The sequence below is a fragment of the Danio rerio genome, chromosome 4 (genome assembly GCF_049306965.1).
Source record: "Danio rerio strain Tuebingen ecotype United States chromosome 4, GRCz12tu, whole genome shotgun sequence".
Classification (NCBI taxonomy): domain Eukaryota; kingdom Metazoa; phylum Chordata; class Actinopteri; order Cypriniformes; family Danionidae; genus Danio; species Danio rerio.
The window spans coordinates 24058235-24082878 of NC_133179.1; the positions used below are offsets into that span (position 1 = coordinate 24058235).

A 24644-nucleotide genomic window follows, 5' to 3' on the forward strand; every position below is an offset into this window, starting at 1 on the left:
GCAAATCATTAAACCATGATACAAATCAAAGCAAATCAGTATGTCCGGACAAATACTTAAACAAGATTCGACTAACAGAATTTGCAGACTTAAAATGCAGATAAGTTGTATTGTCGTATTGTTTTTTTTTTTTTTTTGTATAATGTATGTGTGCAAAAATCCTCATTATTCAGAGACGTCCTTACTCACTAATGTAGTGAAATTTGTTAAAAAACAGACTAGTTGGCCAGACCTTACTAGTTAATAAAGCATATATATCAGCATAATTATGTTTATAGTCATGAGCAACATTAGGGGCGCTATCATGAAATGCCAGTCATCAGAAAGGCAGCCAATCATTGCTCAGCAGTTGTTGGTTGTATATTTGAAAGCGTTCCCTAGAGCATATGAAATCCGTGCCAATCAGCTGATTCATCAGCAGATCACTTATATATGTGCATAGTTCAGCATATAGACTGCCAAAGTGATTTCACCAAGTAGGACATGTTCCTACATCAACATCTATGTTTATCCTGAAACAACATTCCAATCAGCCAATCAGAATTAAGGCATATGTTTTCTGTTTATGTTAAGTTTAGGCTTACGGTTAGGTTTTTTATACTATATGGATTTGGTTTTGGGAAAAGTTTACAGTTATGATTGGGTTTAGGGGTATGGAATAACTATGGATTACATTTTCTAACAAAAACTATGTTCCAGGATCAACATAGATGTTAATTTAGGATCACATTGGCAAAATCATGACGTCCGCTTATTGACCTTATTCTAAAATGCGAAAGTGCACCTGTTTTTGAGATTGTTTTAGAACTTCTGATTTAGTTGCCTATGGCAGTGGTTCTCAAAGTGGGAGTCGGGACCCCTCGAGGGGTCGCGGGACAATGAAGAAAACACGGCTCTCTGCAAGAAAATTTTGAATCAGAGAGGGCTAAAGTTTGAAAGCTTAGTGATTTTGATTAGAAGTGCAACAGTTCAAGATAAAATAATAAAATAAGCATAATAATTGAACTGTATCATTCTTCGCCCACATGTTGTCACATTCTTGTCATACATTTTATAAAGAATGACAACACATCTAATCTGCAACCAAAAATCTGTACTCTGTATACCCAACCAACTGCACAAACACAACAATGAGAACTCAACACAAACACACCGTGAGTCACCATTTGTAAACAATGTTCAGTCAGTGTGTCGTGTTTAGTCATTCATGCCATTTTAACTTTACTACTACTAGTAGTAGTAGTAGTAGTAGTCGTTGTTGGTGTAGTAGTATCAATAGTAGATGTTGTCGATGTAGATCTTGTAGTAGCAGTGATTGCTGTAGTAATATCAGCAGTAGTAAATGTTGTTGTAGTAGTATTAGTTGTAGCAGACGCTGTAGTAGTATCAGTAATAGTAGTTGTTGTAGTAGTATCAGTATTAATAGACATTGTAGTAGTAGTAGTCATGGTTGTAGCTGTAGTAGCAGCAGTTGTAATATTAGTAACTTTCTGAAGTAGTAGTTGGTGGAGCACTAATAACTTACTAGTATTGTTGTTGTCAGTTATTATTACTATTGTCCTTTCTTTCTTTTTACTGTCATTATTACTATAATACATTACTTTTATCGTTGTTACTTCTTACCACTGACTGGTTTCTTTCTATCTGTTTTATTCAAATCTGTGATACTTGCTTCATTTATTGACTGTTATTGTCCCTTATGTATGTACTCTAACCTGTCCAAGTTAGATTTACACGCACACACACACACACACACACACACACACACACACACACACACACATGCACATACATGCACCTACCAGTACCTGACTATTGTTTTTTTGTGTTGTCAGAAAGAGAAAGTTTGCTTGATTTGTAGATTGTCTTAAAAATATATTTTAAATACCTGAAAAACCGAAAAGCAAATCAGGTTATTAGTATGTTTGCCATATTGTGTTCATCTGTGCTTTTGCTTGTAGATATATTTTTTCATTACCTATATTTGACATTGTCCAATTTTGTTTACTGAACATACTGTATCATATACAAAACCGTCAAAACTGTGACCCTAAAAGAATGATACCAGCCGATCCATGAGCAATCTTTACCATTGCACCAGTACAAGATATTAGTATTCATGTCAGTGAGGCTCTTTAATGTGTTGTTGAGTAGTTTACACATAAAGATTGCTAGGCACGAGTTTGTTAACTTGCTAATCAAGTTTAAATCCTGTACTGGGATTTAAGGTAGGATGTTGTTTTAATACTTATTTATATTTTCTAATTAATATATGTTTTGCTGATGGAGGTACAAAAAGACACTACATTTTTTGCAGATTTGTTGTCTTGCCACCCCATATTTCTATAAGGGAACGTAGGAGTAGGTACTGATTTACTAACCTGATAGAACAATCAATGAAATCAATGAAATGTCTGTTATAGTAAAACAAGTGTGTGCTTGTGTCTCTGTTTGACTCTCCATATGGTGAAGGGAAATGTCGCAGCAGGTAATGTCATGGCTAATTTAGCATGACTGCTCTCCTTCATGCCCTCTTACTGAGACCAGTGAATGATCACAATTAGAGCCTGCTATGCAGCAATTCAATTCTTAACACATTCTTACAAAAGCAGGCAAAGGACATTGTTTTTAAATATTGTGGTGACGGTAGAGCTGATTATGAGTGTTTGTCAAGCTGTTACTGCAGCAATTGAGTAATGTGTCATTGTTTTGTCTCAGATTTGATGAATGATGACACTGTTTGTGTGTAAAAAGGCTAAAAAACACTGGCCAACATACAAGCTCAGATTGACACCTAGTCACATGATTAGATGACACCTGACTAAACTGCTCCAGCTGTTTCCTGTCTTGAATTACATCCAAAACATCTGCTGTATATCACAGTCAACGGGGTAAGGAGAGCCACAGAGACACGTTTAAATTCATCACACACTCACTGTGGACACTAAAGGCTCATCCATTGCAGAATAGGGAAAGAAATGACTCATGCACACCAAAAGATTGCGGGTAGGTGTGCGATTGAGGTTCTGAATAAAAAAAGTGGAGTTTGAAAGCAAGCGGACAGGTAAGATAGAAGCCACAAAAACACAGAAAGACTCTGAAATCATATCAAACTACACTACCTGACAAAAGTCTTGTCGCCTATCCAAGTTTTAGGAACAACAAATAATAAGTTGTCTTCTAGTTGATCATTTGCTATCAGAAGTGGCTTATATGAAAGGCAATGGCCTCTAGATTACGCTTATTTGACCAAAATTATATATGTACATGCCTTGATTTTTAATTATTTAATTAGGACAGTAAGGTCTGACTTTGCTTAAACAAAAGTCTTGTCAATTAACAAAAATATTGTACACTATAGAATATAAAGTCATGGTGCAGTGGAAAAAGAATTAATATTGTGTATGAATCCCTTGAGATACCTGAGAAAAAGTTGGCTCGACACTGCATTTTGGTCACTTTCTAGCAATCTAAAACCAACCAAATATCAACGTCATTTGACGATTTTATTGGGCATCAAAATAACGTTGTCTTTAGACGCTGGCTAGACCTTGAATTTTGGTCACCTGACATTTGAGCTTGGAGGAATGCATCCATACATCTCTGCAATGACTCAAATAACGTATTAATAAAGTTTGGAATGGTAAAGAAAGCATTCTTGCAGAGTTCAGATTCTTTGGATTCATCTTCAATGCCTCCTCCTTTTTATTTTACCCCACAAAAGCTCAATAATGTTCATGTCTGGTGACTTGGCTGGCCAATTCAGGAGCACCTTGATCTTCTTTTCTCTCAGGAACTTTGATGTGGAAGCTGAAGTATAAGAAGTAGCGCTATCTTGCTGAAGAATTTTCAGTTTGTAACGTAATGGGCAGCACAGATGTCTCGACTCCTCAGGCTGTTGATATTGCCATCTTCTCTGCATATCTTTCGCATGCCCCCATACCGAATGTAACCCAAACCATGATTTTTCCTTCACCAAACTTGACTGATTTTTGTGAGAATCTTGGGTCCATGCGGGTTCCAATAGGTCTTCTGCAGTATTTGTGATGATTGGGATGCAGTTCAACAGATGATTCATCAGAAAAAATCTGCCACTTTTACAAACGATCAACTAAAAGTCAAATTATTACTTGTTGTTCTGACAACTGGGATCGACAACAAGACTTTTGTCAGGCAGTGTACATACTGCACAGTATACGTTTTTGGTTCTCTAATAATCAATGTTTTGTTTGATGTTTGGCAAAATTTTAACTGAAATATGAAAACAGGGTGGCAAATAGATTAGCTCCACCCCTTTTTAACAATTCAGCAGCGTTGATTTATGTCACAGCTCTGCCAGTCAGAATAATTAAATTAAAGCATATCTAACTCATGCCAGCCACAATTTATAACAGTCATGCTGAGACTATCTGAACGTTTCTCTTCTTTAAAATGTGACATTATGTTTCACTCATATGGATTCAATATGTTTTGTGGTCCTGGCTGATTTGCATATGTGGCATAGGTCTGTGGTGCCATCTATCTCTTGGTTGAAGCAGATCATGTAACTATGTGCTGCAGTGGTTCATACGATATTAACATGAAACAAGACTTCATTCACCTCACAGGAACCATATTTACACTGTCCAAATTGCTTTCCTCCCTCTAATAAACGGTTAAGCATATAAAAACTGTAACTGTGTGGAATAGGTTTAGTTTTGAATCTCCTTGTTGAATACATTGCGTTTTGCCTTTTTGGGGCTTGTCGTAGATAAGTCATTGTTTATACACAATGCATATTTCAATGGGATGTTTTGTAGCTTCTAACAGTCAATAGCATTTTGTTTTTTTTTTAACACAGCTTTGCCAGGAAGAGTTGTTAACATTTGCCTGCTGTTGGGGATGTTTACATCCACTCTGGGGTGATTTTAGGTTTTAATTTGGCAACAACGTTCTCAAATTTATAGCAAATGGAATGATTTTTGGTGACAAATCTTATTTTGAAACATATTTTTGAGAAAACTTTGGAGTTTTCAAAAACTCTTCACTCTGGGCAACTTTACTACCCTTTCATTATGTTAGTGACTGTTTTTGCCCCATTGACTTCCATTATAATTTCAATTTTAACTATATTTATGCATGCAGATTTGTTGTTTTACTTCACAGAACTTCATTTAAAAACCAAAAAACGTTTTGGCACAGGCGTATCTGAAGAGTTAATGGTGCCAACTAGTGATCAACAATACAAATGACTTATTTTACCTATTCCTAACGGAAAAAAAAACACAAGCAATTAAAATTTTGAAATAAAAAATAATGTTATAATAAAAGTTAGTGGGGCAAACATAGCCAATAACATAACAAAAGTAGTCAGGACATGTCAAATACTAGAGACAAAATTGTTTAGTCAGAAGATTTGAAGAGTTACAAAAATGTTCTTTGAAAAGTAAAACTGTAAGCTTAGAATGTTTATGTCTGATTAATGTGAATTTTGTCACTGTTTTAGAGCACCCTAGATTATAGGAATCCTAGAGACTAGATAATTGATACTAGCAGACAAAAAAGAAAAAGAAAGACTCTAGCATTTATTTTTCAGTCAGTTACAGGATAGCAGATGTGGTTTTTGCAGGAAATATGGGACACCTGGACCTGTGTAAATATTGATTGACATAATATTCTTAAAAGCAAGAAACAAGCTTTCTCTGAACACATTGTTTGGCTATTTTTCCTATTAGCTAGAACATGACAGTTTGATTAATGGATATTTAAAAGTCAATATTAGTTATTGGTTATATTTAGTATACTTTTAATAGTGATATTGGACATTATATATCTAAAACTTAAATGTGGGATGCTGTTTAAGTATTGGAGAATGCTGGACAAATCCTACAACTATGGATGATCTAATGTGCAAAAATATTGGCATAACAGTAGAAATAGTTTAAGTAGTATGACAGTACAATATCCTGACAGATAAGAGTGTATTCCCTGAACTATGTGTAAGGGTGTTTGACCCCCCAAATGCCAGTTTGTTTGACAAGTGTGAGCAATCTGGTTTGATTGGAGTGAACATGAAATACTAGATTCGAAATCACTTTTTCGAACCATTCCATATGGATTTATAAATCATTCTTACCAAGTAAATGAACTGCACTTCACTGTACTTCAGCGTCAACATCTCAACTATGTTAATATGTGCAGCATGATGTGTTGAAAATGTATAAGTGACAAGAGTGGTGGATCTGTTCAGCAATCTATTTGGTTGCGTGTCACTGCATCCCAAATGATTTAAAATAAAACACCACAATTTATTTACAGCAATGTACTCTATAGCAATAAACGAGAGCCCTTCTCTACATGCTTTCCCCTAAGAATTGCATCATAATGATGCATAAATCTTCATACTTCGAAAGCAAAGTACAGCGTGAGTGCAGTATGGTGGGGCAGGGTTGGCAATTGATTCCTGGGTCGATTCAAAGCAACCTTGCCTAGTGTGAATACACCTTAAAACACAGCTAGTGGTTATGTTTTGGGGTGCGAAATTGCCATTGTGTTTAGAAACTTTGTGGACTGGATGATGATCAGTTTTGATAGACAGTTTTTAGTTTTTTGATTTCCTTGGTTTTGGATGATGATCAGAGGAATCATTTCCAGAGGAAATTTCCAGAGGAAATTTGTTTTGTCTGTCTTGTGGCAGTCATTTAAGTCATGCTGCTTGATATCAGCTGTATCTCTTATCAGACTAGACAAGGCTAAAACACAACATTCATCAAACTGATGTGAGTTCAGACTCACGCTGAACAGGCTGTGGTCTAAAGTGCGGTCCAGGAGTTTGTCCAGCTGGTAAAGCGCTCGACTAGCAGCGTGCCAGGGCAGAAACTCGGTCTCCTGAGACAAATAGGAGATCATCTGCAGGGGGACGTTTTGTGGCAAATATCCAGCTCTGAGGGAAAGAAAGACAAATTTTAACTCATATTACCTCTTTGGTTGGCACATTGTTAACATTTGATTACAAACAGTTCATTTTGTTCATCATTATTCTTTTGGAATAACTGCCAGGCATTGTGCTTTGCGTGGGGAGACATAATGTGCTGAAAGAATCAAAAAAAGAAAAAACAGCTTCTCCTGTACGGCTACAGTCATGTTCAGTTTGCATAAATCCATAAAACATAAGCTCTCTTCTAAAATACAGACATGAGCATTAACAGCACACATTGACTGTCATTTAGAGTAGCGCATCAAATCCCAGATGTGTTACAGCAGGACCTTGGGCTCTAGTCAAATGAGATTGTGTTTCTAGGGCACACATCGGTGCCTTCTTCATTTAATTTCATTCCACGTTTCTTACCGACTTTCCCCTTCAGTCTTTTTAGAAACTCCCACAACTTTCCCACGAGAGCTGAAAAAGTGAATGTGGCCAATATCCTCAGAGCAGAAACGCAAGAGAGACTAGATTTCCAAGATTCTTGAAAGAGAATGCTTAGGTTTTTTTCTCCTTTTTTTTCCGGCTAAGGCTCAGAATTGGAACACTTTAGCAGCCACATAGCATTCTGGAGACCTAAGACAAGTTATCTGCATCACAAATACTTCAAATACACTCTGAGGAAAGTTTCAGATTTACATTTATGCATTTGGCAGACCATTTCATCCAAAGAAATGTACACCATGTAAGAGGTATACATTTTTATCAGTCCAACTATATTGACTATATTTGCACAATCCATGCAGGATTAAAACAGATGACTCTGGTATGGGAGGGCAATCTCATTGGCTGTTCTGCTATGAATTAATGCACAAGTACAACAATTTATTTACTTACCCTCAGGGCTGTTTATATTGAAGTTGATATTTAGCCGCACCATGTTGGTGTTTCGTAACATCAAATTTTATGAGGTAGGTCGTTAGCCCAATGCTCAACCCCCAACCTGGAGGACACGGACATACACATATACACTACGCATTTGACGGATTCAATTTAGCCTACCCTTTGTCTTTGGACTTGTGGGGGAAAGCGGAGCACCCGGAGGAAAACCACGCAAACACAGAGAGAACATGCAAACTCCACACAGAAATGCCAACTAACCCAGCCGGGGCTCAAACAAGCAACCTTCTTGCTGTGAGGCAACAGTGCTACCCACTGTGCCACCATGCTGCCCCCAGAACAACAACTAAAGTGATAAAACTAGGTGAACAACATAGGTCAAGAGGGAATTTATTTGCATATTTTACATATTTGCAAATCATATAGTTGATCAGATTATCAGACATATTTCCACAAGTGAATCCCTTTGTGGTGAGTGAGAAGTTCTGTGAAAATGCTGCTGAAATGTATATGTGCAGCAAAAGCTCTGACAATACAGATTAGTACCACCTGCAAGAATAGTTAGATACTGTACATTAGTGGTTCCCAACCCCAATCAACTGGTACTGGGGAAGAAATCGTAAATTTTTCTTTCTGAGTCTAAACTTTTATTTTGAAAAATGTTTTATTTTGAAAAATGACCGTATTCTTGTGGCTACATCTCGGTCACTTGAGCGCCAAAATTTAATCTACAAGCTAGCAAAATGAGCAAGAAACAGACGTTTTTGGAAATTTCTTTGCAAAATTTCTTTGCAAAGAGGAGAAGCCCCAGTGAAGGACCCACAAACTGCCAAGAAATGGATCCGCAACCCTTTTGTCACCAAATCAGGTGAATCCAGCATGTCTGTGCAAGAAGATCAACAGCTGGAGATCGCAAATGATGTCTGCTATTTACATATTGTGTTTTTTCTGTGCACAAGTTTTTTATTTTAATGGTGCACTCGCTCGTGCCTTCAAGGTGCACCACCCAGTTGAAAACATCTTCAGAATACCGCAAGCACACGGCAAGTCACTTGATAAGAACTGACTGATCAGCTTTATATTTCGTATGAACTATACAAATTTCGGTAGACTCATTATCTCAGGCAAACATTGCAGTGGTTTTTAATTTTCTACTAAAGCTTGTATCAGAGTTGCAGCAATGTTTTGTCAGCTTGTCATTCTCTGTGAAAATGGTTTATAATCATCTAGCAGTCTATGTACACCCACCACCTGGGCCGCAGTAAAATTGTCAAGCTTTGTCTGGTTCACAGTGATAAATAGGTTGGGGACTACTGCTCTACATCATCTCATGCAGGCGCTGAACATATATTCTCGGTTCAGCCGTCTGTTTGGTGTGTTTATGCTAAGTTTTTTGATCCAGATGGTACTAGACGCAGCCAGCGCGAGGTGACAGGAAAGTCAGTTTTCATTGCCACTAGTACTTAGACGTTGTGTTCTGGGCTTAAAAGACAGCCACTTCTAATGTGAGTTGGTAGGACATCTCTTGAAGTAAGTGGAGTGGGGTTTACTCAAACAGCTTCTACTGCCTAGCTTCAAATACAATTTGTCCCTTAAAAATCATTCTTATCCAGTTTACAGCACCAATCTAACCCTACTATCTATGCTCGCACTGCTTAGAATGCGATTCAAATCTGAGACTCTGTATGCACTGACAAGGACGCTAAAGACCATAACCTCTAGGTTTAGTCAGTAGTGTGCATCTTGAAGTATACTGTTGTATGTAGAGTGTTTGTATTTGCTCCTACTGGCTGATCTCAATTGCACTTGTTGCTTTTTTGCCCAGCAACATTTATTCAAACAAGAATATACACGTCAGACATTTACTGATATTGAAAAGATGACATAGTCAAATAAAGTCATGAAAGTATTCTCATAGCTTCAATATATAAAAAGCTGCCCCCTTGCTAGCTATGTATAAGAGAACTTTCAGATTTTATAGCTTATTTAATAGCTTGATTTGTCTTCCATGATGAACAAAAGTCTTACTGGTTTGGAATGACTGTGGGTGAGTGATTAATGACAGAAGCTCTTTGGTAGATGCACTAACAGGTACTAAAGACCACAGCTTCTAGCTTTTTGACATCAGGGGAGTGAGGTTTTTGCACAATCATTGAAATGAAGTACAAACTGATGCGAAATGTCTGCTTTTTGTGTCTTGTACAGAGAGACAGTGGTGGATTGTGGTCAGCCCAGACACTGTGTATGTACTGCAATCAGTTTTTGCACACCTAAGCACACTACTAAAATGCTAAATCTAGTTTAGCTCATATTTATGTTCCACTTGCGCCGTGGTCTTCCTGTTAAAGGCCTTCCTCTGACTCATAATGCCTGATATTAATCTTCATTTCTTATAATTCCATGCAGGGCACATAAACGCTCTGTATCAGAGGTCAAGAAAAAAAAAGGAAGTGATCAGACTTGGAAACGGACTCATTAAATTCCCGGGGACAGATTCACCCAACACACATTTAATTGGGACATTAATCACAGTTACTCACAGACACCCACTGCTACCCTCGGAGGTTTTTAACATTTCCAGAGAAAACGATTTGCATTAACATTAGTAAGAAATATTTGAGACTGTAAAAAATTTGAAACAAACCATTTAAACATCTCAACAGTCACGTGTACACATAAACAAAGTATCGAATGTACTGTATTTAGAATATCTAGCAAAGGAAAAATATTATTGTGTAACTGAGAAGAGATTTACCTCAAATTTTTATGAACCATGCTATTCATCTTTTAACACCCTTTATATATTTTAGAAGGGATAGTTTAGTCACCATTTATTCTGTTAAACAGAATAAAGGTTTTGAAAAATGTTGGAAACCTTCTTTTGTGTTCAATAAGAAACTCATAAAGGTTATATAGCACATGAGGATGCGAGTGCATTTAAAGTTTTGGATGAAATATCCCTTTAACCCTTACACATTATTTCAATTATTCGTTCATTTATTTACTTTTGCTTTTTTACTTAAACACATTAGATTAATTTGGAACCAGTTTTATTTACTTGTACAACACATTTAAATGAACACATTGAATTAAACATGAGGTTTTTGTTGTAGAAAGTAGTAATAGTTGTCATTTCACCAGCATGGACCACGCCACACTTTGAGCTAGACTTTATTGTTGGGATGTATGAAGGGAATGGTAAAAGAAAAGTGGGATGAAGGGGAAGGGAAGCAACAGGATAAACCGTGAACTGGTAAGTAGTTTGTTCGGGCATGCCCAGAGACTCCCTGTCATTACAGGGAGGTACCGTCCCTGTAATGTTTTGGTAGAAAGATTGGGCCACCCAATTAATCCTAGGAGTAAAGACAGGGTCATAGGATTGTGAATGGGAAACAAGGAAATAGGGGGAGCGAGGGTGGGTTTGAGAGAATGAGAAGAACAGTTTTAGAGATCTGCGTTAAATAGGTTTTAGGGAGTAGGCGATTCATTAAGGAGACAAAGCGAGACATGGTTCTGCTGCTGAACCTTTGTTAACAAGCTAACTCCATTTAATGTACAAATATAATATACAGTATGTATATATATATATATATATATATATATATATATATATATATATATATATGTATGTATGTATGTGTGTGTGTGTGTGTGTGTATATATATATATATATATATATATATATATATATATATATATATATATATATATATATATATATATATATATATATATATATGTATGTATGTATGTGTGTGTGTGTGTGTGTATATATATATATATATATATATATATATATATATATATATATATATATATATATATATATATATATATATATATATATATATATATATATATATATATTATTTATTTATTTTTTTATCTGAATAACTTCCATGTTATATATTCACTATATTGCTAAAAGTTTTGGGACATCTGTCTTTAGATGCACATGAAATCCTAACCCTAATCTATAGGGTTTAATTTATAGTTGGCCCACCCTTTGTAGCTATAACAGCTTCAACCCTTCTAGGAAGGCTTTCCACAAGGTTTTTGTAAGGAAGTTAATGGGGATTTTTGATTTCTTCTAGCACATTTGGTTCAGTCTTCACTCTCATCCCTCCTAAAGGTGTTCCGTATAGGTTAAAGTTAGGACTTTGTGCAGGCCAGTAAAGTTCCTCCACACCAAACTCATTCATCCATGTCTTTATGCAGCTTGCCTTGTGCACTGGTCCACAGTCATGTTAGGTAAGGAAAGGGGTTTAAGGATTGGTTTTAACTACAGCGGTTTGAACTGTAGTTTTGCCGAATGACTAAAAAGTTATCAGTATGATGTTAAAATCTGTACATTTCTAGTCAAACCATCCTTCTGCAATCTTATATCAAAAACAGAAATAAGGGCAGCATTAATAGCTAAAAATTTGGGAGAGCGTTGCTATTAAGTGTTTGTATTGTATTGTCATAAATACTAATGTTAAGTCAAAAGTAATTCACAAATACTAGCAGAGCTGGAAAAGAGAAAGAGCAAAGTTTACAATACAGTTTTGTATCTTCCTCGACCATGTGACCAAAGTCCAAATACTCAGTCATACAAACTGACCAATCAACATTTAACCACATGGTAAAACCACCAAGGTGCACACCCATCTTAGTCAGGCCCTGATCTTAGCAGAATCTGCCTTTGGAATCTGTATGAACCTTCCTGGTGAAAAAGATATGCAATATAAACAAATGTATATGGTAATTTGCACTCTTACAGGGAGATCTCCAAACTGTTCCTACAAAGTGGAGAGTATATAATTGTCAAAATTTCTTGGTATGCTTAAGCATTAATACTCCGTCTTAGTTTCACTAAAACTAAGACATGCCAAGCCAAAAACAAACAAACATAACACTTGGCACAATACAGTCAGGCAAGAACCATTCTCCTGGCAAACACCAAACTCAGACTCATCTATCAGATCGCCAGACGGAGATGCATGATTGAATGCTTTATTATAATATCAATAAGTGTTGACTGTAGAATATTTAGTACCTTTTAAAATTCAAGCAACACCATGGTTGAGTCCACTAAGCTCCTGAGAGTCATAAATGTTTGTAGGAACAGTCTGGATCCCTAGGTGCTTGACAGATGTGGCCATGGAAGTGTTTGTGAAACTTTTTTTTGTATCCAAGATTCAGTTTGCCAGAACAAAGCATCAAAATTTCATCTAATGAGCCATGAGTGTACAGTATATAATAAACAATTCATCAGTCTGTAATGATGTCGAAAAATTCCAGACACTCATCTATCATTCTTTTAAACTGATTACATGGAAATATTCAATGTATATTCTCATGATTAATGTGCCCACAAGATGTAAAGGATGGAGTTTCAGCATTGCGTCAAGAGCTTAATCGTATCATGCGCATATTAGTTGTGTTTCTCATTAAGGTTCAGCGTTTATAGACATTTCAGTACAGCGTGGTGCTATATTTGAACGGTTTAATAAAAACATATATCGTATTTTGGTACAGATGATTATACGTTATAATCCCGGTAGGATTTGGTTTGTTTGAACTTCATCAAATCTTTTTGACTGTCTGTCTAATTGCATTTAGTCAGCACTCACTTCTGGGGATTTACACCTACCTAACTTTAAATAGTAACAGTTCTTGACTCCAGTGAGCTACAAACATTATTATGGTATCACTGGAAAGAAAACAATTTGAGCTTTAGAAAACTACATTTTGAGTTTAGAATGCTAAAAAATATAACAAGTTCTACATTATGATGTAATGAGAAACAAATATTACGATCTATATATATATTTTTTTATTATACAAACAAAGGAAAACGTATTAATGTAATTAATATAATAACCTAGAAAAATGCCTTGAAATCCAAGTGAATCACGATTGAATTAAATATAAAACACAAAAATAACACGTCAGATGGAAAATTACAAACTTAAAATCATTACTTCATAATAGCTTTCACTGATACTTCAGTTATTACCCCATTTTGACAGTAGCGACTGGAATAAGGTCATATTGTTTATACTCTCCATGAAAATCATCATTTCCTCCTTTACTTTTGAATTATTCAGTAGAAATAGCCATTAAAATGAAAAGATCAGAACATGACCATAAAACTATTATGAAGCACTGACATTTTCACTGCTTTCCAAGTAATGTATGGCTTCTTTTGTACTAATCAAAAGAACCATACAAATGTATGATCTCTTTTGAGACATGATACACACAATGTCAATGCGATAGCACAGAGAAAATGTAATATACAATATACAATTTTAATTTTTTAATCAAAATGCAATAGCTGTGTTTCATTTTTAAACAAGGCAAATGCTGCTGACATTGAAATAACTAATGAGTAACATAAGAGACTCCTAAATAAATCATTGACTTCTAAATTGGCCTGTAATTGTAACTCATTTAGCCTGAGCTTTAGCAGAACATTTCAAACAGACCTATTAAGAAGCTTCATCAGTGAGACTTTAATGAGTCTCTGCACACAGACACACACACAATATATATTTTATATATATAATTAATTTTCTTCAAAAGACAGAAGTATTGGGAAAATATATTTTTCAGTTCTTTCTTGTTGCTGTGTGAGATGCAACAGAATTGTCAGCAAGTGTTGTGATGTTTTTTTAAAGCACTACAACCTTTGGACTCTATGATAACAACAATCTGATGTTAATGTGAAGTTATAAACATATCTGTGTTTCTTTGGAAGTTCAAAACACAGCGTTACGACAAGTAGTTTTAGATCGCAGTAATCACAGAGAGCTGTTAACAGCAACTGTTAATAACTTAAGTAGATGTAGTTTAGGAAAACTGAAGCAAACACCCAACACACAAGGGTGGGTACAGGAGGCAGATCTGGTTGCTGCAGCAGAAGAATTCATCCGGTTAAAAGTTATTTAACAGCTGAAATCATTTTAAAGACATTATTTTATGTTCGAAAAACTCAAAACTCAAAACAAAATCAAAACAAACAAGCACTTAAAAATAATCTTCATAAGAAAATGATTTGCAATTTTTGCATTCTAGTAGAGGTTTGCATTTTATAATCATAAATTTCTGGATAAAACACGGTAGCGGTTGGTAACTCTAGCAGTCTAACAATATAGCGTTCCCGAGTCCCGATGTTATTTCGGAACAGCATATTTGTGATTTCCTTATTCTTATTGAGCACAGGCAGGTACAGCCAGTGCTCACGACTGTTACACATGATGAATGCATGCCCAGTGCATTCTGCACGTGCTATTTATTTTTTACAGTCGTTGCACTCATTATCTGCGTAACAGTCCTCACAGCGGGATTTACTATTGCAGAGAAACTGAAGATGCGCTGTCCTTGAAGGCCATTCAGCTTGCATTAGAAAGCAGTCAATTTACTGTTAAGATGTATGGGAGTCTTTTTCTTGTGTCATGTGATAATACCTCAAAGCTTTACTCTTTAGCAGTCTCAAGACTGAAGCCTCAGGTTTAAGGCAGCACTCATGACTCATCACAAAGGGGCAAACAAAACTGACATTTAGCCTACAATCCTTGCACAACGTACAGTTTTATCTGGTACCTCTCTCTTTTGGTAGTACCTAATTTGAATGTGAGTTTTTTTGCAACCAGATTTAAATTTAACAGGAACGGTCGGGGCTGGTACAAAATTATTCTAAGCAGGCAGTGGGTGAACAAAGACTGAAAATACAGCAGAATTGTTCAGGTGCGGAATAAAACTTCACGAGAGCGAGACTATAAAAACAGTCCTGCACAGACCTCTACATTCTTGTGCTACTTTCATCATTCTTAAACACATTCTCTTCTAAAATTAGTATGAAGTGAGTTTTTTAATATTAAATATAACTGACTGTGACCTTGTTAATATGTTAACATACCTTGTCTTTTATCTTTGCAAGAAGATTTAAATAACTTTTTTATTTTAAATTGCAGTTTCATCAAATGTTTTAAAAGTAATCTGATCTGGAGTCTGGTGTGATTCAGGCAGTGGTGCAGAGTTTTATAGATGATCTCAATATAATAATATAATGTGAGTTGGGTACTTGAAACTCAAAAGTGTAGCCACATGAGCAAGGTTGACATTTACGGCCAAGAATGTCTGGTCATCAGGAAGGGTAGGGTAACAATAAACTTTGGTCTTGGTCTTTGGTCAGGGCGAGGTATTTCCATCCATTGAAGACAGTCCTATAAAGTGCTTGGGCAAACAGAGAATTGGTTGAAGAGTATTGATAGATCTAGATTTTCTGAAAACTTTAAATCCTGGCTGTACCAGCACGGCCTTCTCCCCAAACTAATTTGGCTCCTCACAGTCTATGAGTTTTCTCTAACAGCTGTGGAAAGCATTGAGAGGAAAATTAACAAGCACCTGCTGAGGTGGTTGGGGATGCCCTACTCTACATTCCATCAGGTCAGTTGCAGCTCCCTCTTTCATCTATCTTGGAGGAGTTTAAGGCAACAAAATGTAGAGTCCCACCAACCCCGAGAGATTTTAAAGATGCTCTGGTATATCCCTCATATGCAAACCACTTGGTAAACAGTATGTAGCTTTTACAGAAATTATTCACTATTTCCTTGGAGAGCACAGTCTGATTGGGGGGCACCATGGCTGATGCTGAAAGGAGCGGAGGTTTGCTAAGTGTCAATGAAGTATATGCACAAGAACTTTTAGTTAAGCACTTTGAGTGAGCTGTCATTCCATTACAAGTTTGCTGTGTATAAGGTCTGATTTCTTTACAATCATTAATTTTCACCGCCTTACTGAGATATGATATAAAATGGATATCAGACCAGACAAGAACCACTCAATTAAATTGAGTGTTCGATTAAATTAAATTGTTAATTGTTTAATTGTTAAATTAAAGTGTTCCTTGCCATGTATTTATAATATGAACATTTATTTAACACTGTATTTCCAATCGCGTTTCTAAGTCCGCCTGCTGCTGAAGATGGCACTTTCAGCAGATTTTATTTTAATTAGATTAAAACATCGACCCTTTAAAAGGAACCTTATGAAATTGAAAAAAGTAACATTAACTCTTTATCGAAAGTTTATAGATGGCCATATTCCCACCATATTGTTTAAGTAGCAAATACATTTGCGCCACTTTGTGGACTGTGGGTGTTCTGGTCTAGAAAACAGGTGTGTTAAGGTGCATTGTTGGTGCGTTGCTACTTTGAGGAACTAAAATAGATTGTACAATAGACCAGCTGAAAGTAGGTCTAACGTTCAGTCCAGTCCAGAGTGCATTAGTTATGCACCTTGAACACGTAAACATGCAGGATGTACAGCAATACACAACTATCTTTAAAAATGAAAAAGAATTAAAGGAATAAAAAATTACAAAAAATATTACTTTCTACATAAATATAAAAACCAGTACCTCCATTTCTTCTTCATCACAGGGGGCTTTTTCAGTTTATTCATGACAACTTGCTTTTGTATAATGTTATTATTAATATTAGTATTACTTATTATATTCATATTTATATTTGTTTTATTAAATAAAACAAATGAAAATAATTATGTAGTTTAATGTATGTCTTCAGTGGAGTGTACAACACTGTTTACTTATCCACGAAAGAGAGAAAGAGAAAGTGAAAGTAATGGCCAATTGGAAGAGGATCATTCTTTATTTTTTTGCTGCAGATGGTTTGTTGAACTGTTTTCTTGCTAGTAAAGCATTCAGTTTTTCCACTTACAAAATCTGCCATGTAAATAGCAAATGCACCATGGCACGTCGCAACTGACTCTTAAAGGGCATGTGAGGTGAGACTCTGTTTGGTTTATTCTCAAAACACACCCATAACTCATTAAGAGAATACGCTTAACCCTGTTAGATCATGCGCCACAGCAAAGTGTATTTTTCCTTCCCTAAAATAGCAAAAGTGGATTCGGACACACTTTAGACTTTGCGCCTAGATTGTTAAAATAGAGCCCTTTATGTGCAAATAGCCTATTGTTGATTGTGTTTATGTGTGTCTTGTTTAACTTATTTCCCCTGTGTGTATTAGCACTATTAATTGTTATGTTATGTTTTTTTGGGTGTTGTCTTTTTTTTGGGGCAGATTGCTGAGATATGTTGGTTATTTATAATAGTAGTAGAATCTGCATTTGATTTGTTGTCTGTGCTGTTAATTTATGCTTTAAAGTCAGGCTTAAATATGACAAACTTTTAATGAGATTAATCAAAACCCTCTGTAGAGCTGGTGCTACATATGCCAATATCTCTGTGGTAATGATACTTTTTGTAAAGTTGAATAAACTATGCAATTACCCCAAATATTATATTCCTCCATTAATATTGCATATTAAATATTATTTTCAGTCTCAAACTAGGCTCCGCTAACGGCAGCTATCTTCTCAATTGATCCAGTAATTCATAATCACAGTACAGGCTGACTGAGCTTTGTGCGGCTGCATTGATCTGTGTGAATGATTCCCATGAGCACCAGGGGCATTTAATTAGGTGACATCACTCCAGGCATTCAGTTCCCTCTGTCATATGAAAACTCTTTATCATCCAGCAATTTACTGAGACATTTTACACATGGTGATTTACGCTGATGCTGTTTTTAACTAAGGATGGCATTTCCGCTTCTTGAGAGCCAATAAACACATCCACAGCCCTGAGGTTGAATAAGACGTCCTGTTAGCATCCGCAGTTTTATTAAGAGTAGCTGTAAACAACAACCGAGAGAAACAATACGCACTAACCAGAAAAAAAACAAAGCTGAGGAACTGAAGGATTTGCATTTAGTCCTGTTAGTTTTCAATTATCCAGCTCTTCGGTAAACAAGGCCAAGCTGAATAAACAGGCTAAATGAACATGACGTACGACAGCGCAGCAGGAACAGGTTTCCATTCTCAGCTCAACGTGATGGCAATAAACACACAGTTCCCTGCGGGTTTGTCATCAGTTGACTGAATCGTCATGGTTAGGAAACATCTGTGGCCAAAAACACAATTCTCCACATACCCACTAAACCCCTGTCTAGCTCAACGTGAGCCGCGCAGACGAGCCTGTCGCTTCGGTATGATGAACAGCAGCGCTAATGCTAGCAGAGCATCTGGCAGCTTCCTCATTTAGTTTGGTGGATGACTGTCCGAACTGAATTCATTTAACAAACAAAGCAGCTCTAGAATATACAGAGTTCGATGTTAAAGAAAGTCCATCAGTGATACTCAAACCCTGATTAGTTTTTTTTTAGCATCCAATCTGCTAGAAATTGAATAATTCGTCTATAACACACAAAAAATTAGTCTGACAGAGAGGACCTGAGGGAGAGCAGTTGCTCCTGAAGGGACTAACGACAGCTTCTGGCGCTTACTTTTATCATTTCAGTTTCACTGGACGTGTGTATGAGAGTTTCCAGCTAATGATGAAGCTCTAAATCTGGATCTACACAATGAGGTAACAGTGAAAAGGCAGAGGTTTACTTCACTTTCTTATTATCCACCATGGCAGTAACGGCTGAATAGTCTCACCACAGGTCTATTCTTGATGAGCTAAAAGCTTTTTCTTCAATAATGCCTTCAGGCTGAAGGAGAAAAGGAACTAACAGTACACGAGCTGCATCTGTCAGTAATGAACGGTCAGAAGTTGACTGGATCTGACTGCTCTTTCTAGTGTGATGGACGGCTTTATAACAATCCATTCAAACTGACCAGAAAAAAGTGAGTGTTAGCTTTGAGATTAAGGTCTTTCCAAAGACCAGATGCCAAATTTCTGTCTTTTTTTTTTGTTGTTGTTGACAAAATTAACTGTTTATTCAATGTCAACAAAAAAAGAGGTGGCATTTGCTCCTAATTGGCTAATTATTTTGGATTAATAAGGTTTACTATAATTATGAACGGAACATAATTATTGTATATTCAAATTAAATAAATATCTCAGGATTTGATTGTTAAATGTTATAATTCTGACATCAGAAGTTCAAATAACACATGAACATTATTCTGGTGATGCTATTTTGAGATTGTTATGAAAGCATGTGGCATCATATGTTGTGAGAGTAACACATACATGTATATAGAAAGCTTACAGACAGTTGTTTTGGAACCTATAACAGTCTCAGCTGGGTGACAGATATCTCGAGTTGCATGTTAATACAAGGACTGAACAAGTCTTTGAGTCTTGCAACACTTTGCTTTCATACTGATCTGTCAGTCATGATGTAATCTTTTGAAATCCCATGAAGATGAAAATATATTTGCACTGTCTGTCTAGGCTATAACCTTAAGTTTAAGCTCCCCGTCTGTACTTTGACATTTGAGAAAACTGAGAATATTCATGCAGAAATAAAGCTTATTTTTATTTAAAGTTATCTTTTCAAAATGAAAGAGTTTCGATGTTCAGTGTTCAGTTTTTTTTCAGAAACTGATAAAAATGCGTATGGCAACTTTTTATTACGTCATTTCATTTACATATATCCAGTGGTGGAAAGAGTACAACATTTATTTTCAAATAAAATTGCCATTACTTGCCAAATAATGTAGTTAAAGTATAGTATTATTAATATTTCGGAATATTGCTGAAAGTATAAGTAAAAAGTAGCCCCTTTAAAGTGCTTGAGTATTGAATTTTATGCTGTGAAAATTATACCATGCAAATTAACAGTGTAGCTTACAGCCATTTTCTTTTAAGGGTGTATTTTTTAAGTGTAAGTTTATTTGCCATGCACTATACATTTAAAATGTGAGAGCAAATAGAGCTGTGAAAATATGTCACTGCTTATTTTGTTGGCACTGCAAAACCAAGCCTGTGCAGGTGTTTGAAAGCGTAACATTCCATAGTGCATTTAGTTATTGTTTATGGCCATTCTGTGATTTCAGTCATCATACAATAGGCATCCTTTATCTTCTCATCCGTTATCTTCCCTAGTGACATTTTTAATTTTCCAAACTACACGTTTGCTGCATTTATAAAGCATTGATGTCTTGAAGTCAGTCAGTCTGATGTGATTTGTCTATGTGATTTGATTGAACGGGAATCACTGCACTGATTATTCTACTTAGCCAATCACTGTGGAAAACATAAAGTAGTGAAGCATAAAGTATTTATACAGCACTAAAAATGTACACTATTACATGAATGTGAGTATTTGTAATGCCTTACACCAATACATACAGTTAAAATCAGAATTATTAGCCCCTTTTGAAATTCTTTCCTTTTGTTTTCGTAAAATAAGGTTTAACACAGCAAAAATAAATAAATAAATAAATAAAAATGTTCACAGTTTGTCTGATAATATATTGCCTACTTACCCTAAACTGCTTAGTTAACCTAATTAACCTAGTTAAGCCTTTAAATGTAACTTTAAGCTGTATACAAGTGTCTTGAAAAATATCTAGTCAAAAATTATTTAATGTCATCATGGCAAAGATAAACTAAATCAGTTATTAGAAATTTGTTATTAAAACTATAATCTTTAGAAATGTATTGAAAAACATCTCTTTATTAGGCAGAAATTGGGAAAAAAAAACAAGGGGGGAGGTAATAATTCAGGGGGGCTAATAATTCAGACTTCAACTGTATATCTGCAGTTTGGAAATTAAGTAGTGTATGAATGCAGCTCAAAAGTATAGTGTTTTACCACATTTAAAAATACCATATTGTCGAATTGCTTCATGGGACTTAAGCACACAGAAACACGTGTCATGAAAAGTTCAACCAGGTGAAACTACTTTTAAAACTTGAAGCTACTTTAAACTTAAAACTGCTTTAAAACTTTGAGCTACTTTAAACTTAAAACTACTTTAAACACTTGAAGCTAGTTTAAACTTAAAACTACTTTAAATACTTGAAGCTTCTTTAAACTTGAAACTACTTTAAAACTTTAAGCTAATTAAAACTTAAAACTGCTTTAAAACTTTAAGCTTTTTTAAAACTTACAGCTACTTAAAAGTACTTTTAAACCTTAAGCTTTACAAACTTTTTAATCTAGTTCTGACTCCAACTGTATATCTGTAGTTTGGAAATCAACTGGTATATGAATGCAGTTCAAAAGTATAGTGTTTTACCACATTTGAAAATACCTCATTTACTAAACCTTACCCTAAAGTGAGCAAATCATGCAGTAAAAATCCAAGCATGTCATTTTATGTTGTATTTGTAGTGTTTAAGGATATTGTCAAATCATTTTATTGGAGTTAAGCACAAAGAAACGCGTTTCATAAAAAGTTCAACCAGTTGAACTACTGAGCAAGTTTACTACAAAAGAAAATACACACAGAGAAAGATGTTTGATGTAAGTGATTAGAAGTATTGTTTTACAAATTACATAGTATGGTAGTGCTGTACAAAGGAGTGTGCAGAAGTGTGTCTTCATTAATCAGCTCTATAATCGGAATTATAATCAGAATGTATAATATAGTTGGTTGTATAAGCACTCTTACAATGAGTCTGAATAGATTCATTTGATAATACGCAGACCTAATTAATGAATTCTGACCATAGCTACATTTACAAAGATGGGTTTCATTTGAACAATTTGTGATTGTGTGTGTGAGTGTGCTGAATAATCCAGACTTGCTCTCAGTGGGCTTTTATACTCTGAGAGTTTTCCCTCACCGCTGTCACTTTGTACTTTCTCAGTGGTAGGTCAAAGACCTCCTGAAATAACCTGACAGTTAGTGGGACAATAAAAAGCAGCACACAAATAAAGCTGAATTAGACTCTGCAGGGGTGTAAAGGACATTAAATGGATCTCTAGTGCAGGTTTCAGGCTCTCTGAATGACTCTGCATGTTTCCAGAGGCTCCGTGTAACAAACACAACTCACCTCGCCAGGTTGAAGACGTCATCAATCAGACCGGCCCTGTTGCCCACAGAGATGATCTGCCACAAGAGAACAGCACACACATTTATAATGCAGCGGAAAGCAGGCGGATAGATGAGAGATGAGGAGGAAAAGAGGAATCATGACTGAAGGGGAAACATGATTTGAAGCAGAAAGGAAAGATGACAAAGTGAAAAAAACTTGCTTTCCAATGATTCATTCGGGATTAAACAAACACAAAAAAAAAAACTACTGCAAAATTATGATGTTTCCATTTGCCATTGCCATGCAGCTAAATCATTGCTTTCTCTTCTAGTGAGAAGTCATTTTAAGAATTATAACGACAGATGTTGTTAGGATCATTTATATTGCTGCCATATATTTCATCAAAGCTCCCATGAAAGAAATACTAGGGTAATTTATATTAAATACTATTGTGTTTTCAAACTATACTATAGTGAAGTATATTATACTGTAAATATTGTAGTATCTACATATCTTTACCAATGAATGCAACTGAATAATGTAGTATTAACTAAAGTGATCTAATAAATTATAATCAATACTGTAGTTTTACTTCAATACATTTTTTAGACACAAAGATTTTCACAGAAATCAGTCAAGTTTAGTGAAGGTACAATCAGTATGGGGGCGTATGAGAGATCTGCAGAGTGGATGGCAACATCAACAGCCTAAGATATCAAGACATTTGTGCTGCCCATTACATTACAAACCACAGTAGAGGGCAAATTCTTTAGCAGGATAGCACTCCTTCTCATACTTCAGCTTCCACTTCGAAGTTCCTGAAAGCAAAGAGGTCAAGGTGCTCCAGGATTGGCCAGCCCAGTAACCAAACATGAACATTATTGAGCGTAAGATGAAGGAGGAGATAAACCCAAAGAACCTAGATGAACTCTGGGAGTCCTGCAAGAACGCCATTCCAGATGACTTTATTAATTAGGTTATTGTAGTAATTTCAGAGATGCAAAGATGCAGTCGTCCAAGCTCATGGGAGTCATACACAATAATAATTATTTTTCCACTGCACCATGACTTTTTATTCTATACTGTACTTTTTTTGTTAAATGACAAGACTTTTGTCTAAGCAAAGTCAGACCTTACTGTCCTAATTAAGTAATTAAAAATCAAGGCATGATCATATTTTATTTTGGTAAAATAAGCGTAATCTAGAGGCCTTTGCCTTTCATATAAGCCACTTCTGATACAAAATAATCAACTAGACGTCAACTTATTAATTTATGTTCCTAAAACTTGGATAGGCGACAAGACTTTTGTCAGGTAGTGTATTAATTAATATACTGTAGTTGTTGTGTTACCATAGCAAGAATAGAATTATCATAGAAGATTAATTCAGGAATTTTACCATAATATTGTTTAAAAACACATCTGTATTTACTACACTTTACTATGGTATTTTTTCATGTGGGAAGTGACATAGTCATTTTACCCAAACATTGATTGCAAGGAAAGTCCCTTATATCTGGCAGTACCCAAATATTAGATGCTTCTGGTACATTATAATTTAATTTTCCAGATGAACAGATCAAGTTTTTTTGAGTTGTGTAATGCAATGGATGCAAAAGAAGCAGTTTCTTCAAATAAACGCATCATAAAGTCTAATCATGTGACTTTACATGTTGAATTTTTAAATGGGAAAAACTGTGATTACAGTTTTGTGAAATATAACTTTTATAAAATGGCTTGAACCACCTCGTCCATAATATGGGAGTTTTAGCATATGTCCATTAAGTTTATTTTAGTCAGCTTGTTTCAGTTTGCACAGCTTGAAGCGTAATGGAAACACACATACAGATGGATGAAAGGGATTGCGGGTTCTTTACCGTCGGATTTCTCGTCAGCTGTTGAATAAGAAGTTTCCAGTTGTGAAGGTCGTAGTTCACTCTAAAGTAGCCCGTCTGATTGATGTTGCCCAGCAACCACGTCTCACCAACCACGTGACCCACTCTGTGCGCCTCTGTAAATACATAAGCATGAAAAGAAAATCACTGTGCAGTA

The 24644-nt window shown here is 35.6% G+C and overlaps 1 protein-coding gene and 1 long non-coding RNA gene across 2 annotated transcripts in view; both read right to left on the minus strand.

The window, feature by feature from the left end:
* trhde.2 (thyrotropin releasing hormone degrading enzyme, tandem duplicate 2) overlaps positions 1–24644 on the minus strand; it is a 211446-nt gene that overhangs the window by 19200 nt on the left and 167602 nt on the right. Inside the window, exons 11-13 of the mRNA XM_685797.10 lie at positions 24470–24603; positions 22611–22666; positions 6775–6922 (exon numbers count right to left, since the gene is read on the minus strand). Of these exons, the coding sequence (XP_690889.3) occupies positions 6775–6922; positions 22611–22666; positions 24470–24603 (338 nt within the window). The remainder of the gene's footprint in view (positions 1–6774; positions 6923–22610; positions 22667–24469; positions 24604–24644) is intronic.
* Positions 139–5537, minus strand: LOC141381631 (uncharacterized). The gene is made up of 3 exons (XR_012402114.1): positions 5180–5537; positions 3567–5137; positions 139–3412 (listed from the first exon to the last, which is right to left on the minus strand). It is a non-coding gene; the product is annotated as an uncharacterized lncRNA (long non-coding RNA).